Source organism: Drosophila persimilis, unplaced genomic scaffold (assembly GCF_003286085.1).
Source record: "Drosophila persimilis strain 14011-0111.01,24,50 unplaced genomic scaffold, DperRS2 tig00000735-arrow-arrow-pilon, whole genome shotgun sequence".
NCBI lineage: Eukaryota > Metazoa > Arthropoda > Insecta > Diptera > Drosophilidae > Drosophila > Drosophila persimilis.
The window spans coordinates 121,074-138,600 of NW_020825346.1; the positions used below are offsets into that span (position 1 = coordinate 121,074).

The 17,527-nt window shown below is 49.0% G+C and overlaps 1 protein-coding gene across 4 annotated transcripts in view; it reads right to left on the reverse strand.

The window, feature by feature from the left end:
* Positions 1–17,527, reverse strand: part of LOC6599299 (potassium voltage-gated channel protein Shaker) — a 105,601-nt gene that overhangs the window by 21,374 nt on the left and 66,700 nt on the right. The window contains exon 1 of one of the 4 annotated variants that reach the window (XM_026992455.1): positions 14,916–15,787. The exons of the other annotated variants lie outside the window; for them this stretch is intronic. Coding sequence (XP_026848256.1) covers positions 14,916–15,097 — 182 coding nt within the window. The 5' untranslated portion in view covers positions 15,098–15,787. Of the gene's footprint in view, positions 1–14,915; positions 15,788–17,527 lie in introns of those variants that run through there. 4 annotated transcript variants of the gene reach the window in all.

The following is a 17,527-nucleotide window of genomic DNA, read 5'->3' on the forward strand; positions in this document are numbered from 1 at the left end:
GAAAGTGTGTGTCAGAGAAAGAGAGAGAGAGAGGAGGCGAGGTGGCTATGTGCCTTGAATGTCCTTTACCTATTGATTTTCAGACCCGCACCGACACCTCAGTCTCGATTTTCACTTGTATTTATGTTTATTTCTCTTTGTCTTCATCTACATTCTACACTCCCAGCACTTTCTCTTTACTCTTCGCTGCTCTCTCTCACTCGCTCTCTTTTTCAAAAGGGGGACACTCTTTCGCTCTGTTCGCAATAAAAACTATTGGCACTGATTGAGATTGTTTTTTGTTTTTGGCGCGACTTTTCTTTGGTTTTTGTTTTTGTTGTTAGTTGGGAAGAACAACCTTGAACCTTTCGAATGGATGGTGCCCAAGGAGCAAACCGAATGTGGGCTGAGCTGCCGCACAGGTAAGCACACACGCACGCACGCACACACACACAGAGACAGAGATAGAGAGAGAGAGAGAAAGGGATTTATCCTGGGTTATAAATACAAGGGAAGTGCCTATGATGGCCCACGCCAACTGCTAGCTGCTGCTACCTTTATTTTTTCACCTATTTTTGCACATTATTTCTAAATTTGTAAAAGTTTCTTCACGCGCCCACACACACTTTGCTGGCCCTTCAGGACATCATCCAGCTGCACTCAACTTTCACTTCACGACACACGACAAAAGCGACAAAGTGACACAAAAAAACTGTAAGTGTGTCGGCGGCCAATACTTTTTGGGAGTTGAATTCGAACGCAAGCAACACAAAAAAAGAACGCCAAATGGACACACAAGAGGATGGAGGATGAGAGTAGAATAAGTGGCAGTGGAGGTAGTAGTAGTATGTTAGTAGTAGTAGAAGAGGAAGAAGCTGCTGTCGCTCCTGCTCTGGCTGGAGGATGTTCTCCTGGCTGTTTGATTTGTATTTTCATATTTTTCGTGCGAGTGCACGAGGAGCATTGCTTGAGGGGCCTTCCAGTGCGGGTGCGGGGGCGGGGGCGACCGAAAAACATTCGCCCCCTGGAATAAGCGCGCAAAACGTGGAGACAGACCCGAGAACCAAGCGAAACGAAGCGAAACGAAACGAAACGATGGCAACCGAAACGGAACGCAGTGAAACGAGACGAAAATGGATAACGAGAGTGGACTGGAATGGAACAGCTACAACAAAAACGAAAGAACGAAAGGACGAAAGGAGACAAATGCTGGGCTATAAGTGGCAAGCGAGAATTTGAAGCGTGTAAGCGCTTAACTGGCCCTGTAATGGCACCAACACACCCACACACACACCGAAAGGTACCTACACCCTACACTCACTCACACAAACAGGTAGTATCTGTGTGTGTATCACAAAACACAGCAGCACGAGGGCAAAAGCTCTCGTGAGTCATGGATAGAATCGAGCGAGCAGCAACCAGAGAGACAGAGAGGGAGAGAGAGAGACCAAGCGACAGAGCGACAGAGCGACAGAGAGAGAGGCACAAATGGAACACGATGAAAACGAAACGTATGTAATGGGTCTGTAGTGAGAGCAGGTTGTTTTTTGGGGGCGGCCATGCACAATGGGAAACTTGTTGGCGGATTTATGCAACACCAACACACACACGCACACGCACGCACACGCACACGGAGGACATGCAGAGAGTAAAACGAGACGAGTACGAATGTGAATACGAGCAGAAATACGAAAACGAAACACGAAAGGCCACAACGCACATGGCCCGCCTGTGCGTGTCCTGCGTGCGTGCGTTCATTTACCGTTATGCCGTGGGATTCTTTCTCTCTCTCTCTGTGTCCACTCGCTTGTTGGCGTTTCCTGCTTTGTTCGGTGCTTCGTATGGCCTGTCGCCTAGTCAAAGCTTCTCTCTCTCGCTCTCTCTCTCTCTCTCTCTCTCTCTCACTCTTTCTGTCAGTGTCCTTCTGCCATTATCTTTGCAGTTATTATCAGACACCTCTTACCTATACATCACCCAAAAACCTGCTCTTTCTTCTCTGTTTTCTCTTCTTTCTCTCTCTCGCTTTCTCTTCTTTCTCTCTCTCGCTTTCTCTTCTTTCTCTCTCTCTCTCTTTCTCCATCGTTCTCTCTTCCTCTCGCTTTGCAGTCTGGAGTGTTAAGCAGCTGTCAAGTTTGCTTTTATTTTGTCTCAATTTTCTTCGTTTTTTTGTTTTTTGTTTTTTTACTTTTTGGTATTTTTTTATTTTTTTCGTTGCGTCTGCGTGTTTGGTGTTGTTGCAGCTGTATGTGTGGGTCCCCGAGGGCCGGCCGGGCCGGGCCGGGCCTGTCCTGGCTAGGCCGCACAGGGCCGGGCTCCTCATTGCCTATGCCCACCGCCCCCCATTCAGCGGCCCACCATCCAACGTCAGCGTCATGAATTTCGTTTCCTTCTTGGGGTCTGATTCTGCTATTTTTTGTCGGTGTGCGCAGTAAATACTTCACCCTCCCCCCCCCCCCCCTCCACACCGCACATCCCATGCCAAGGGAAAGAGAGAGAGAGAGATGGAGATGGATAGAAAGAGACATCCACTCACGCCTCTGTGTCGCTTTTGTCTTGTCACGCATTTTATGGAACCCCCAGCCGCCGCCCCCGCCCTAAGAAGGCAACTCAACCGAACTGAGATGAACTGAAGCGAGCTCAACTGAACTCAACTGAATCTAACAGGGCTGAGAACTGGGCTGGCAACTGGGCTGGGAACATGGCTGAGAACTGGGCTAAGAACTGGGCGGAATACGAGTATGTGGAGATGGAGACGAAGATGCAGATGAACTGAAGCCTAAGATGAAGCTGAAGAAGAGGCAGACGTCGAACTAAAGCGGAACTTTCTTACAAGCAGAGCAGAGCAGACACCGAGGTCTTCCACAGTGGAACTCAAGATGATGAACAGATCTGAACAGAGCTCGAACCGAACCGAAGGAAGCTGATCATAACATAAATACATCCAAGCCAAAAACTGAAGCTAATAGCTGAACCGAAGCTAAGGCTGAATCTCATCCCAAGTTGCATATTTGCACAGCGACAGCTTTTGAATGGAGCTCCAAAGGCGGCCAGAGATGAAGATGCAGCAGCAGAAACAAAAGGCAGGGATGCCAGAGATGAAGATGGAGGCAAGAACAAAAGGCACAGGTCCAGAGGCCGAAAACAGTTTCCGTTGTAGCTCTTTCCCCGCTCCTCCTCAGAAGCTAAGTGTAAAGCCAATGCTGAAAGGAATGCGCTGTCACAATGAAGAGGTACAGACTTTAGATTTCTTTAGACATTAAAGCTAAGTACAGGAAGAGCTGCAGCGACAGCATAAGTATCCTTGACTTAAGGACTCAATGCCAACGGCGACTTAAAGATTATCCGACATATAGCCGCGTCGATAGATCGATGGAGAATTTACAAAACAAATAAATACAAAATCAAGCAATAAAAGAAACAAAACCATAAATCAAATCAATACAAAAACGTGACTCAAAATCAACTCAAACAAAAATGAAAGCAAAATCAAAATAAAAATAAAAAAATACATACAACTCCATGGAATCCATGGCATCCATGGCGGATGAGAATGAGATTTCGCTGTTCGATCGGTTCTCGATTAGTTATCCAAGGCTTGGCACGTATTCCTGACTTGTCACTGACTGATGCTAATTGATTGATGGTCAAAACTGCATTATGCCATGCGCTGCCCATGCTCTGCGTCCCTTCGTGCCCCTCGTGCACCCCATGCCCACCCCTAACACGATTCCCTCCCGTTGAGCGATTTTTAATCAATTTTGATTAGCTTCTATCGTTGCTTCTCTCCATCGCTCTATCTATGGCTATGTGCTGTGTGCTGTGTGTTGGTGCAACAGTTTGAAGCTCATGCATCCTGCTGCTTGAGGCAATATCCAGCGGAAGGAAGCCATCTATCAATCGAGTGCAGGAGCGAGTGTGTTTTTGGCATCCCCCGAAGGTCAGCCGGCGGTGTGGGGCCAGGAGGAGCAGGTGACACGGAATTGAACGTTTGCCAAGAGCGACTGCCAAATTGTAGCCAGGTGAAAAGCGGCCCAAAGCCCAAAGCCCTCTACTCTGCTCTAACTCTGACCTCTAATTGATTTTGGCTTGGCACTGGAGCCTGCTGCCGCCAAATTGCAGTTCAGATTGCAGGGCCAACAGGGCGTATGATTAGTGCATGCATTGCATACACGTATACGCACTGTGGCGCAGGCACAGGCACAGGCACGGGCACGGGCACAGGCAGGGGTGCTATAATAAGCTCCTTCATACGAGCCCATTCCTCTTCCTTCTGGTGGGTATTTTACAGAGAAATTGTGGCGTGGCATGAATATAACGCATACACCGCGTATACATCGTGTAATGCCTTAAATTTGTTGTCAAGAAATCCATCTTTATTTTACCATGAATAACACGCAAGAATGGGTCAGAATGGTAATAAAATGCATACGCATCGTGGGTAAACTTGTAAGTTTTATGATATTAATCATACGCACTGTGGTGCGGCATGAACTCAGAACAAGGCTCGATTTCAGTTTGAAGTCTGCTGTATCTGTGGGTCTACAATTGAGCAGAAGACTTCCAGCTTCACGTACTCGCGGAATCTCTCCATGCACGATGCAAGTGTCGTATGTGGCCCCATACATATGCACGTATATATGTGTATGTATGTGTGCTGGGTTATTTCTTTGAAGGTTAAACAACATTCCTAAGCAGTTCTTTTTCTACCCTTTAAAGAGATTTACACAGAGTCCTGCCCCCATCCTACATCCCACATTCCCATCCCCATTCCCATTCCTATCTGCATTCGTATTTCTTTTTTTTTTTGTGCTGCTTTTTCTTTGTCGTGTGTGTTTGTGTCTGTGTGAGAAGATGAACACAAAACACAGAGCAAGGAATGCTAGGGAAAGAGAGTGCGGCAGGCCCACACACACACACACACACATATGCATACATATAAATACATAAATATATATAAACAGACACAGGAGAACCAACAGTAGCAGCAAATTGCCTTTGGAACGTCCTTAAGAAGGATATACCTAAAAAATATTGCTTACAGCGGAATTGTTACTGTTACTGCTGATGCCTCTGGCCCTGCCCCTGCTCCAGCCCCAGCCCCTGCCTCTTGCTGTTCAGGTATGCCACTCCGAGGCACTGGAATGGGTGGAGATGCCTACTCAGCTGTTTGGCATCTTAATAACTTTCTCCCACCAACTCGCCCTCTCTCTCTCTCTCTCTCTACTCCACTGTCTCGTTACCTCTGTGGCTCTCTCTTGCGTGTGCGTGTGTGTCTGAGTTGACAATATGTTATGATGGCAACTATACTATTGCCTCTGCCACTGCCACTGCCACTGCCTCTGTCACTGCCACTTCTACTATCTGTTGCCCTGCCTCTCTCGTGACGGCCACTTGTTTAGTGTCATTTCGTTATAAATACGATTCTGTTGTTGTGTCTGCTGTTCGATTTCGATTGCTGAAATGTGTGGCATGTCAGAGGAATCCGGTGCCCGGATCGGGGGCATTCATCATAGCATTCATAGCTCCCTTGGCCATGCACTGCCGACACAATACCATCCACCAACATCATCTATTCTTGCTGCGTTTTATGCAGCTGATATACATACAGATACAGATATATAAATACTACATATGTACTATGTGGGCATTAAGTGTGTAGTTTTTTCTTTTGAGTTTTGATGTCTTTGATGTGTCAAGGTTAAGCGAACGCACACACACACACACACACACACACACACACACAAAGGAGGAGGGTCTCGGGCATGGGCTTTATGTATCTTTATCATTAGATTTATCTCCATTTAAATTGCTTTTTTGTGTGTCCGATTTCCAGCCACACTTTCCCTTTAGTTTCGATTATTTTGACCGCCTTTCGTGGTACTCCACACACCACACACCTCCCTCCCACACTCTTCCTTCGGCTAGTCGCACTTTTTCGAACTTTTTCGGGCTTTCTTCTTCTTAAAAACTTTCTTTGCGCTTTCTTCTGCTTTCCACACTCTCTGCGCGCTTTCTTCACCGTCTTGTTTCGCCTTTCTTCTCACTTTCTTTTGCACTCACAACAACAAAAATTTGTAGCAAAAATTCTGCTCGATTCTCTCGTTCTCCTTGTGCCTTTTTTTCTTCGTTTTTTTCTTTTTTTACCGTAAGCCAGAACTCAGTTCGACTTTTATTCTTTCTCGCTTTTCGCTTTTCGCCTTTCGCGTTCCCGTTATTCGTTTATCGTCTGTCGCTTGTCGCTTGTCGCTGCTGCTGCTCTGCTCTGCTGTGCTGCCCCGCGGCAGTATATGGAACGCCACACCACGAATTGGCAATGGAACGGCTAACGGTACACGGTATACGGCACTCAATCAGAGCTTCGGTCTCCGTTTCGGTTTCGGTTTCGGTTTCGGTTTCGCTCGCAAGCTCTTCGGCTCTGCATCCTCGTCGGCATCTACTGTCGGCTGCTGGCTGCGTGAGACTGAAGCGAGCCGCCAACGGTCCAACGGACCAACGGACCAACGGACCAGCGACGCCTTCGTTCGTTTCATTTCCGTTCGTTTCGCATTTCGTGTTTCGTGTGCACCTTCTCTTCCTTGTACTTGTACTTCTGCTTCTGCTTCTGTTTCTGCTCTTCTCTGCTGCGCTTTTGTTGATGCTGCGCGCCACCCGCCTTACAGCTGAGTACGGAGGCAGCGCTGGAAGCTTCCACGGTCGCACGGCCGCCTGTCAGCTGGCGGCTAGCAGGAGACGCTTAGGAGCATCCAGGCAATGCCAAAGCCAGTGGCAGTGCCAGTGGTAGTGCCATTCCAGGCTTCCACTGCGGGAGCTTCGCGGGCTTCTGGCTTTGTCCAGATTTTGTCAATGAATAAAGCTCTGCTCAGCTGTCAAAAGCTGCTGAAGGCGAGAGTGTGCGTGTGTCAATGGATCAAATATCGTTCGATATTAGTATAAGCTGATTCCAATCACTCTCATTCGATTATACGCGCATTTGTTCACTTATTTGCATTGAAATGTTTATTTTAGAAATAAATGATATTAAAAACAAAACCCAAATCCGTTGCAACGGCAGCCTGTGGAATAAAATGGAATCAGAACGCTGTCAACTGTCGACTGTCAACACTGAGAGCTTTCAATGGAAGTCGGAAGCTGTGCGAGGCTGTTGGTAGCTTCGCAGCTTCCAGAGAAAACAAAGTTTCACAGAGGGCGCCAACATGGACCATGCTACCAGCACCGGAAAGCTTCGACTTTGGCCGGATGCTGGGCGCGCACTCAATTCGGAAGCAAAGGAACTTGAATGAACAGAAAGCTGAGAACCATCCATCAACGGCACAGTTCACCGCCCCCGTGTGACGTACGAAAGCGTTCCGGGGGTGTCCGGCCCCGACTGTCCCCGTCTGACTATCAAGGCTGCAGCCATACACGCGCTCGTCTAATGCGATTAACCCGCCACATGCCACATGCCACATGCCACATGCCGCATGCCTCATTCCCAAAAGCCCAGAGATCCATAAACCCACATAGCCGCTAGCCCATGCCGTATGCCGAATGCTACAATCTGCTGCAACAACCAGCGCTGCTGTATGGACAAACAACTGAAATTGAGTTCCGTATCCGTGTCCGTACCCGTACCCGTACCCGTACCCGTATACGTATCCCCTGCATTCGTACCAAATCAATTAGTCAGGTCAGGCCAGCGTAAAAGGCCAGCCGTGGAAAGGCTCGCTGGGATGTTGGGATGCTGGGATGCTGGGATGCTGGATGGTAACCAAATTAAGTTTGAACTTTCCCAAGGAGAGAGCACTTTCGAGCCCCCGCTCGTGGCGAGCTGCACTGCAGTGAGGGATACTGATTAAGGATTCAATTGACTGACTGACACCATGAATAGAACCCAAATAGAGAAGACAATCACCAATGGTTTAGGGACATTCTCGAAAAGTATATATCTCCATATAGCCAGATTCAGTTTTAGAAGGGTTGCACTTTCCACTTGCAGTTGGAAAAGGTGGAAAAGTGGGAGAAGCAGAAAACAATTCAATTAGGAGAGGACTCAATTTAAATTTAAAGAATGAGAAAGATGTCAAGGAGACATCCGACAGGGCGGAAAATCTTCGTTGGACAGCGTTGAGCTTGCAACAAACATTCTTGAGTCGCTGCTGGTTCCTTGAGGTGCAGGCTGAAATGAAATATTTTAACAGCTATTTGCACTTAGCTCTAAGGAATCTTGAGCAGCAATTTCCTGCATTCTTCTTCAATTAACAGAGAACAGAATTTATAACGAATTCCTCCCCATTTTGTAACAGAAGCTATGCCAGAGCAATGTTTCTTAGTCAACAAAATGTAGCCTGCATTCAATCTGGATTCAAATGAGAAGCAGTCACCTTCGCTCCCAAAGATGTCTGCCAATGAGTTTCCAAGGGAAATTTAACTTTAATGAGAAAGAGAACTGATACATTTACCGATGACAATTCGCTGGGACTCGATGCCGGGCGGTTCTCAGAGCTCAGAGCTCAGAGCTCACTCGTGCACTCGTTTACGCGTATAAATAATTGCACATCCGAGAGAACTTCCGCATATCGTGGCTGCTTAATCGATTATGTCCTCGCTGAAAAGTACGCCTAAGGACATATAATATCTCTCTCTCCCGCTTTATGCATATACATATGTGCTTCGTAATAAATGGGGAGCTCGAATTGCGGTTGCGGCACACTCGGATTCCATCAATTAGCCAAAGAGGACGCAGAGAGGGCAGTGTGGCCAGGGAGGCCAGGGAGGCCAGCGAGGCCTGGCCGGAATTTATTTTTGGCAATGGTCGAAAGGGGAACAGCACAATGACAAAGGCCCAGTGACGTACACGCACACGCATAGCCGCACTACCAATACCAACAACGGCCACGGCTGTGGATAGCAAGGAAAATGGCTTTAGTAGGGGATGCACTTAACCGCAGTCCAATCTGAAACTCAAACCGAAACTGAAACTCAAACTAAAGTCAAAGACTGTGTGGAGCTCATGAAAGTTTTAGTGTCTTGTTTTACATTTGTAACCCATCGCCATTCCGGCGCCGCCCCCTCTCTCGGCGCACCTTGCCTCTGCATTCGGTTGCTGCATCCTGTTTTTCTTTTTTCAGCTCTTGCCCTCTTTCGTTTCGGGCTTTCGCTCGCCTGTTAAGCTGCCAAATTTATGGCAAACCATTCCCCCCAGATCGGAGAAAGGAAAGTGGCGAGGGCAGGCGGGTGGGGCGGAGTCTGAGAATTTTGTGTCTGCTTAACGAGGATAACAATAAAGAACTCGGCCAGGACTCGGGCGGAGGCGGGCTCTCGTTAGGTGCATTCGGCGGAGAAGCCCTGTCGCATCGAATTAACGTTCTCTGCGGTAGGAGGAGGAGCTCATATCACAGCTGTCTGAAACCGAAACTGAATCTGAATCTAAAGCATCATTTCATTAGGAATTCCTCAAACATTGAATCCATGAATCCATGAATATCGTACTCGTTGATGAAAACAGAACTATTTTGAGTTGTTTTCATGTACATACTCGTATGTTACAAAAATATTTCAATGAATGTTGGCCTCTGAAACCCTTTTGCAGAATTTGAAAACCATTTTAATTGGTTATAAAAACGGGCAAGGCCTACGAGTGGCTAAATATACAACAAATACAGGAATAGAACTGAATTGTTAGCTGCATGCAAGTTGAAGCACTCGCCAAACAAATAGTGGATGCCGAAATGTGGTTTCAATTTTGATTTGTGATACCAAGCGAAAGAGCAAAAGCCCTATTTTATCGAAAATACATGCTGCTAGGGCCAACTAAAATGAAGGAGGCTGAGACGGGGCTGTGATCGCTGCCATAGGGAGGGATGCCAGATGGAGACATGCATCTCATATTCCGCCATTGGTGCAATTACGACGGACAGCAGCAACTCAACAACGATTCAACAAGAAATGTTGCCCGAAGCTTTGGCCGACTTTCCGGCTGGCTCTGGGCCGGCTCCTGGCCCTAGGACTGGGGCTATGTGACAGAGGCCCTCTCAGGAGCCCGAAGCAACTGCATAAAATATGCGACCAGAGGGGAGACACACACACACAGAGAGAGACGACACAAAATATACATATTTTTGGGCAAAGAGCCGCAGAAAAGAAAAATGAGGCAAAGCCGCCGGAGCCATCGAGATGGGGCACCACCGAACATTTGTGCAGCGCAGCAAAACAACGTGCAAAATTTATGGCAAGTTCTTTGCGCGAGCGAGCAAGCGGGCTGCAAGGGCAGTGGCAGGGGCAGGCACAGAATTGGCGCCACACAACGAAGGACCAGCGGCGGTTGAGGATTTGAATGTGGATGAGAGTTGGAGGGCTTTTCGAGGATGGCGGAGTCTGCCCATCGTCGCTGCATCGTTTTGCCGTCCGTTCAAATTGCTTGTCACTTCCGGCCGCCACTCTTTCTCCCTCTGTCCCTCTGTCTCTCTATCCCTCCCTCTTTCCATCTATCTTTCGATTTCTCTGTGTGTGTGTTTTTTTTCACATATTCACCCGATGGTACTAGTGCCCGGTAGAGTGTGAAATATGGCTGGCGCTACAAAGTTGGCCTTCGATTTTTCATACCAATCGCATATTTATATTGGCACTCTTTCACCCTGCCACTTTGGCACTCTGCATCTGCCCGTCGCTCCACAAAACTTTCCCCACTTTCTCTCGATTATGCAAGCAAGGAAGTTTCTTTTGCCAAGTTGCCTTTTGTGGCATTTCCCCGCCCGACAACTCCAAAGGGGCAGGCGGAAAACTCCCAAAAAATAGAGAATGCAAAGTTTTCTCTAGTTGGTTTTGTATTTCCATCGCCAAACTGTATTTTTTCGATAATTTATTGGTGTTTAAGCGGGCAATCGATAATTTTGATAACGACTTGCGTTAGTTTATTGCCTAACTGGTTATGTAAATGAGATTTCTGGGGATATTTATGGGTTCAGAAGCGCGAGCTTTAGATTCAGCGAACAATACGAGTAAGGGAATCCGCTAGGCGATAAAATTCAACCATAATTTATCGATACTTAAATGTATTTTGATTGGTCGATTGCTTATAGATTTATCGACATTTATCTATATTTGGGCGAGGGAGTAACGATATAGTTTATAGAATCAGTGATTCCAAAGCATTTCTCTCCCACTCCCTCTCTCTGTCTCTGCCATCTTCTCTGCTTTTCTCTTCATGGCTGATTGCAATGCGAATGCACGTGAGTGTCTGGCACGTAACCCCAATATGCAGGGACGCAGGTGGAGCAGGCTGACAGCAGCTGCTTTGCTGCTCGCCTCCTGGGGGACCGACTGCTGCCGTACTCCAGAGCCATTCCCCATGCCCCGTAGCCTTCCCGCTGCCCCCTGCCTGTCTTGTATTTAGCTCGATTTAAATGTGTGTCATGCTGTTAATTTGCAGCACGACCGCCAGCGGCGGCAGCCAAAGGACCAGCTGACTCTGTCTGGCCCGGCACAGAGGTGTGAGGTGGAAGAACTACGTGTGCGAGGAGTGGGACACGCCGGCGACGCCTCGGCTGGGTTGTGCGGCCCGTCGTCAGCTTGTCTGCGGCTCTGAGACTCTCTGACAGCGGCGGCAGCCCGTCAGCCCAGCAGCTTGATGCTCTTGGCAGGCAGTTGGCAACTGCATCCATGGCGAACGGCAGGCGGCCAAGAGGCAGACGAGATCCGCACAGCCGGAGCATTTGTCAACGTCATTAGTTGCACTCTGAGTGCTTGAAATGGGAATGGATCCACAAAGCGGCTGCAGCATCCCCCATCCCATAATCAACATTAATCGGCTTAAGAGTGTGTCTGCCAATCACTGAATGAAGCTAACGGATTGTCGAGCAGAGGACCCCGGCTACAGCTGTATTTTCCGCACCATCTGCTCACCGAAAAGTGTGCGACGAATATATCAAACTTAATTAATTGCAATCGTTCTTGTTTATTAAGCTGCTGGCAGCCGCACATTCGTCTGAGAGACGTGAAGATTCATATGTTGGCCCAGCAACAGCAGGAGCTTCAATTCGATTCAATTCGAATGCCAATCGATGGCTCTCCTGCCGCAACAATGCCACATTTGCACATTTCCACATTGCCACATTGCCACAGTGTTCCAAAAACCCGATACTTCAGCTGCCGCTTGAGCTACGAGTGCATCTGATCTGTCGCAAAAGTACGAGACTACGAGAGCGTGCAATGAATGCCGAGTGGGTCCCCTTTGGCAATTAAATGAATTTCAATGAGAATGAGACTGAGAATGAGGGAATGCCAATGGAACGCTCGTTGGTAAATGCCTCGTTGTCGCGACATTCTGTCTCAATAGCAGCTGCCACGCCCACCGCTCCACCACTCCACCGCTCCATTGCTTCAATGGTCCACGGCTCCAATACGGTCCACGGTACACGGTCCACTGGGTAACAGAGCCTAGCAAAATTCAGGGACATAAACCAGCCCGCCCAAAACAAGAGCCACGGAAAGAGGAGCTACTGACACTAATGCAACAAAATTGAAGTAGAGACAAGTGGAAATGTCCTTGAGGATGCTGCACAGACACAGTGGCACACACACACACACACACACACACACATGGGCCACTGCTTAACCGATTCTCCCTCCTCCTGCTCTTCTCCCACTCTGAAGCTCCCTTTTTATGGCCGCCAGAGTTTTCCGTTTTGGCGACTGCTGCAGCACTGTGACGTCACTTGAGACACACACACACACACACACACACACACACACACACATACAGCAACAGCAATGGAGTTGAAAGGGAGCTAGGAGAGAGAGAGGAAAAGCGGCTTGGGAAAAGCCTGAGAAATGTGTAAATTGCTGCTGCATTTTGGGCATGTTTAATGTAATTACCAAAAGGCTTTCAGTGCACATTCACACACACACACACACACGCTCGTTCGGTCCTGCCACACCTCTTACGGGACTCCGACTCCGCCCCCTTTGGCATTCCGCCAAAAATATCATTCTATAAAATACGAGCTTAAGCACAAGCACACGAAAGTCCAATAAGAAACTTCTCCAGCGGCAAAAAAAAAGAACGAACAGAACAAAAATTTGGAGAAAAAAGAATGGCGCACTGGAAAATCATCCCTCCGCACCGCGTCCCTGCATTCACCCCTACATGTGCCCCCCGTAACCGTGTGGTCGCCAAAAGTTTCTACGAGGCTTTTGAGCGAATCCAATGCATTTATGGGCGGCGTACTCCACATGGATTTTGGATTGGGACAAGGGCGAAAGGAGACAAGACAGAGAGGATGTGGGGGTGTGGCAGAGTAGAGGGATGGGGCGGGGACCCTTGCAGCTTGAACAAAATACAATTTTTGGCTCACGTTTAGCTTCTTCACAGTTTTCCCACTTTTATTTTGTAGCAAACGAAAGAAACACACAACAGCAGCTACAGATACAAATGCAGATGCACAATAACAGAGATACATTGGCCGGGCTGCCTGGGAACTACAACGGGAGGAGGTGGAGGAGAAGACGGAGTCAGAGTGAGACGAAGACGGAGACGGAGACGGGATCAGCTTTCCACTGCACTTCCTCGCCCCGTGCCAGTTGCCAGTTGCCGTTTGCCCGACCGAGCTGTAGATACAAATGTATCTAGATGGAAGTTTCGCTTTCTCCTTCTCTTTGTTCTTGATTTAGTTTACTTTAGTCACGTTTATTGCGCTTTTAGGACAAGTTCCTCCGCACACACCCCGCCACATTCAGCGTTCAGCATTCCCACTGCAGATCCAAGAGCAGGCGCCACTTGAAGAGGCAGCTGAGGAGCGGGCTTCGTTTTATTCCTTTGACGGCCGCCTGGCAGGTGCAAGAAGCGCCATCTGTTCCGGTAAACGAATCCTTTATGCTGCAGCCGAGCAAACAGCTTCGACAGTTCATCTTTATTTGATTGTGCGGCAGCATGGATAGGCACCGGATACACGGACTGCCAAACGGAGGTGGGCAAACCAGAAGATGGGTAAACCAGCTAGATAGGGGAGCCGGCTGGGTCGACGGACACTTCAGAAAACGTGTGACAATTGTTGCAACATGGTTCAATAGCACCCCCACTCCTAAGCTGTCCCACGCCATGTTCGTCGTCCGTGTCCATGCCCCGAAAAGTCCTCAAAAAGAAGGTAGCTCCTGCTCCTACTCCTGCTCCTGCTTCCACTCCTGTTCTCCTGTTCAGCCCGTGAATTCGATGGGTAACAGCCAACTGCCAACAGCCGAGGAGTATCAAAGGCCCGTAGCTTTGATCAGCAGCAGCTTTGATCTAGACGACCATGCAATTCCAGATCCAAGGAAGCGTGCCACCCTTGTGGATAAGCACAATGTTCCAATTGTGGAGGCGCCTTGGACGTACCAGCTGTCCAGCTGAGACTTGCTACAACATAGCCTACATTCTCAAAGAGGGCATTGGCATTGGCTTTGGCTCTGGCCCTGGCATCCTTCAGGTGATGGATGGAGACTTCTGCCGGGGTCTCTTCTCTACTTCAAAAGGGTGATGGGAGGTGGTCATACATACGACTCCCACTGTACTTCCTCTGTACCCTCTCTCTCAGCTTGTGTTTTATGAATGAATACGATTTTCGATTATTCGGATTCGGATTCGGATGTTTCCCCACAGAATTCTTCCTTTTGGTGCGACCAGGGGAGACTGATCCACACGCAGTGCTTCTGTTTTGGTTCCATATAGTATAAAAACGTCTACATACTTCAGTGTGAAAGTCGGCGGGAAAGTGGCACTCCATTTTGTGGCAAGCACCTATGGGGTGGTGCTATAGGGATGTCCCGCTTGAACAGCCAATGGTGGGGACACTGGGAAAAGAGTTCTACTGTCAAACTGCATAGATGTATGTTAGGGAGACCTCCCATAGGCCTGGTTATGTGAATAAGTATTGTGTTTGGTTGATTTAAAAAATGTTAAGGCTAGAGTTAAGGTTAAGGCATACCCGTAACCATCGAGCGAGTTGCGCTGGAGCTGCTGTTCGCGGAGCTGCAGCTTTCGCTCGGCGATCTTCTTCTGCTCCTCCTTCTGCTCGAGCTGCTCCTTCTGGTGTTGCTGCTGCTGCTGCTGCTTCTTGCGGTGCTGGCGATCCTCGCCGAGGCCATACAGGCCGGCAACGGCGGCCATGCCACCTCCCGTTCACCAGATCGCCGCCAAAGACGCGCCCCGCCGCCACTGGGCCCGATGATGATGATGATGCTGCACGGACACCGACACCACCACCACCGCCACCGCCGGCACCTGCTCGATCACTGTGGGTCACACACTGCCGCGAATCACTTCCGTGCTTCACTGCCGATTGTTGTTTCTTTTGTCACTAGGTGCATCGATCGATGGCACTTACTTTTCCTGCTCTGCTCTTAGTTGCTTTCATTTTTATTTGGTTTTCTACTTGGATCTTAATCTGCGATGCAGGATGTAGGACGTAGGATGTTGGATGAATATTTTCACTGCTCACTCGATCTGTATGGGCCATGGAGGGGGTATCATTGCCTATTGGGGGGTGGGGGGCTGCTTTCTATCTAAAATACACGTGTTCCGAACGGCACAGATGGCTGGAGGGACTGTATCGATTTGGATGTTGCCGCACAGTCCCGCAGGGCTGTGTACGCCCATTGCGTAATGCCAGCCCATAATTGCATCGTTGTGCCCCCGCATTTGTTGTTTGTTTTCCGCTTAGATTGAAGCATAAGGTCGGGCGGGGAGTGGGGGCGGGGAGCGGGGGCTCTCAGCCAAACAAAAGCTCGTTCCTGGCCTCCTGCCCGAATGAAACCGAATCACATCAAATCAAATCGAACAGAGTCGAATTGAATTGAATTGAACCGAAATCGCAATCAACCCAACCCAAGGCAAACAAAAACAGAAACATAAGCACAAAAAGCGGCTCCGAATGGCGGCGTGAGGTGAGCGCGTAACGCGTGGCATGTGGCATGAGGCATGTTGAACGGGCCATTATCTATTATCAAAATGGAATTCAGAATTCATCGCCCAAAATTGCCTTGGAAATCCACCGCCCAGGACACCCCTTCCCCAATCGATTCCCCGGGACCCTATCCCTATCCCAGTCCACCAGGCACCAGGCACCAGGCAGCAGGCACCTCTCATCTCATTATGACTGACACTTTCCCAAGATGCCAAATTGCAGTTTTGCGACGACTCAAGCGGCATTTAATAAGCCAAAGGGTTGCAGGGTGGCGGAAATTGCTTCCGTGTTGAAATTGAGTTAACAATGCCCTCCCCCCCTCACACACACACATACAAGAGAGAAGGGGTAGGTGGGGTAGGGGAAACTTTATTGATTTATGCGCGGAACCCCCTCACATCACATCACGTATACGCCTCGTGCCGACCAATGCTTTGCCTCTGCTGCACTAATCTCGCTCGGCAGATGGTGGCTCGGGGGATCGGGGGCTCGGGTGTACGGTGGGTGCTTCGAGTGGGTGATGATGTCTTGTGGGTGTGGGTGTGAGTGTGCCATTGGCTCGTGCCATCGGTGGGTGGTTGGGTGCATGGGTGCATGGGTGCTGGTGGCGGCCATTAAGTGACAGTTGGCCGGCTGCACAGAGGCTTAAAATGCAATGCCAAACACTTGCGTTGACGTCGGGTGTTCATGTAAGCGCATTAACTCATACAGCGAACGGATGCAAAGGCGAGCGGCAGGTGGTTCCATGCCACACACAGACGAGGCGCTGGTAATGGCGGGGCGTAGGCCTCCAGCACCCATCACCCATCACCCAGCAACCAGCCAGCGGCAAGCGGCAAGCGGCAAGGTCAGGGCCAAAGCGAGGGACAAGTCCAATGGCCATTCAATTATATCTGTCTTTCCCACTCCCACTGCCTTGTGTGTGAGTGGGTGGGAGTGTGCGGGCACAGACAGGAAAATAGGGGAATAAATGGGGGTCTGTTGTCTGTGCTGGATTGGGGGGCGGCGGCGACATCGACAGCGACAGTGACAGTGTCTGGGGTGATCAGACCCCCTATGCATCGTAGTTCAGTGGCTTACAAGTATGCTCATACGAGTATTCGACCGTGCTTGCTCCCTCGCTCCTGCCGTTCACCTGCCGCTGGCTGAAAGTTATTCCAGACATCCATGCAGCTTTCCATCTCCCACTCGTTGGCTTGGTTTCGCTTGGATACACCGATTCAGAGGTATCTATATATTCTGTTTAAGTGCAGCTAAAAGATATGCCAGATATTTCCATGCAGGACCCGCCTCCCTCCCGCCCGCAAATCACATAAATTCTTGAACTTATTTCCATTCAGATAGCAGGTTTTTCAGATTTTTTTCCCCCCAGCATTCTGTCTCTCTCTTTCTCTCTCTGGGTAGTACTTTGCTCATCAATATTATCTTTAATCTGACTCTGAATCTGAATCAGATGCGGCATGCCACACGGATGTGGTGGAGGCATGCATGGTGGTCGTGGGCGACCGGGTCCTCTCTGCCCGAAAAACCCATTCAGCTCGTTATTAAATTAGAATCAACTTAATTAAATGAGAGTCGCTTTGCAAGCGAATGCGTGTGTGTGCCTGTGTGCCTGTGAGCTGGTGTGCCCGTGT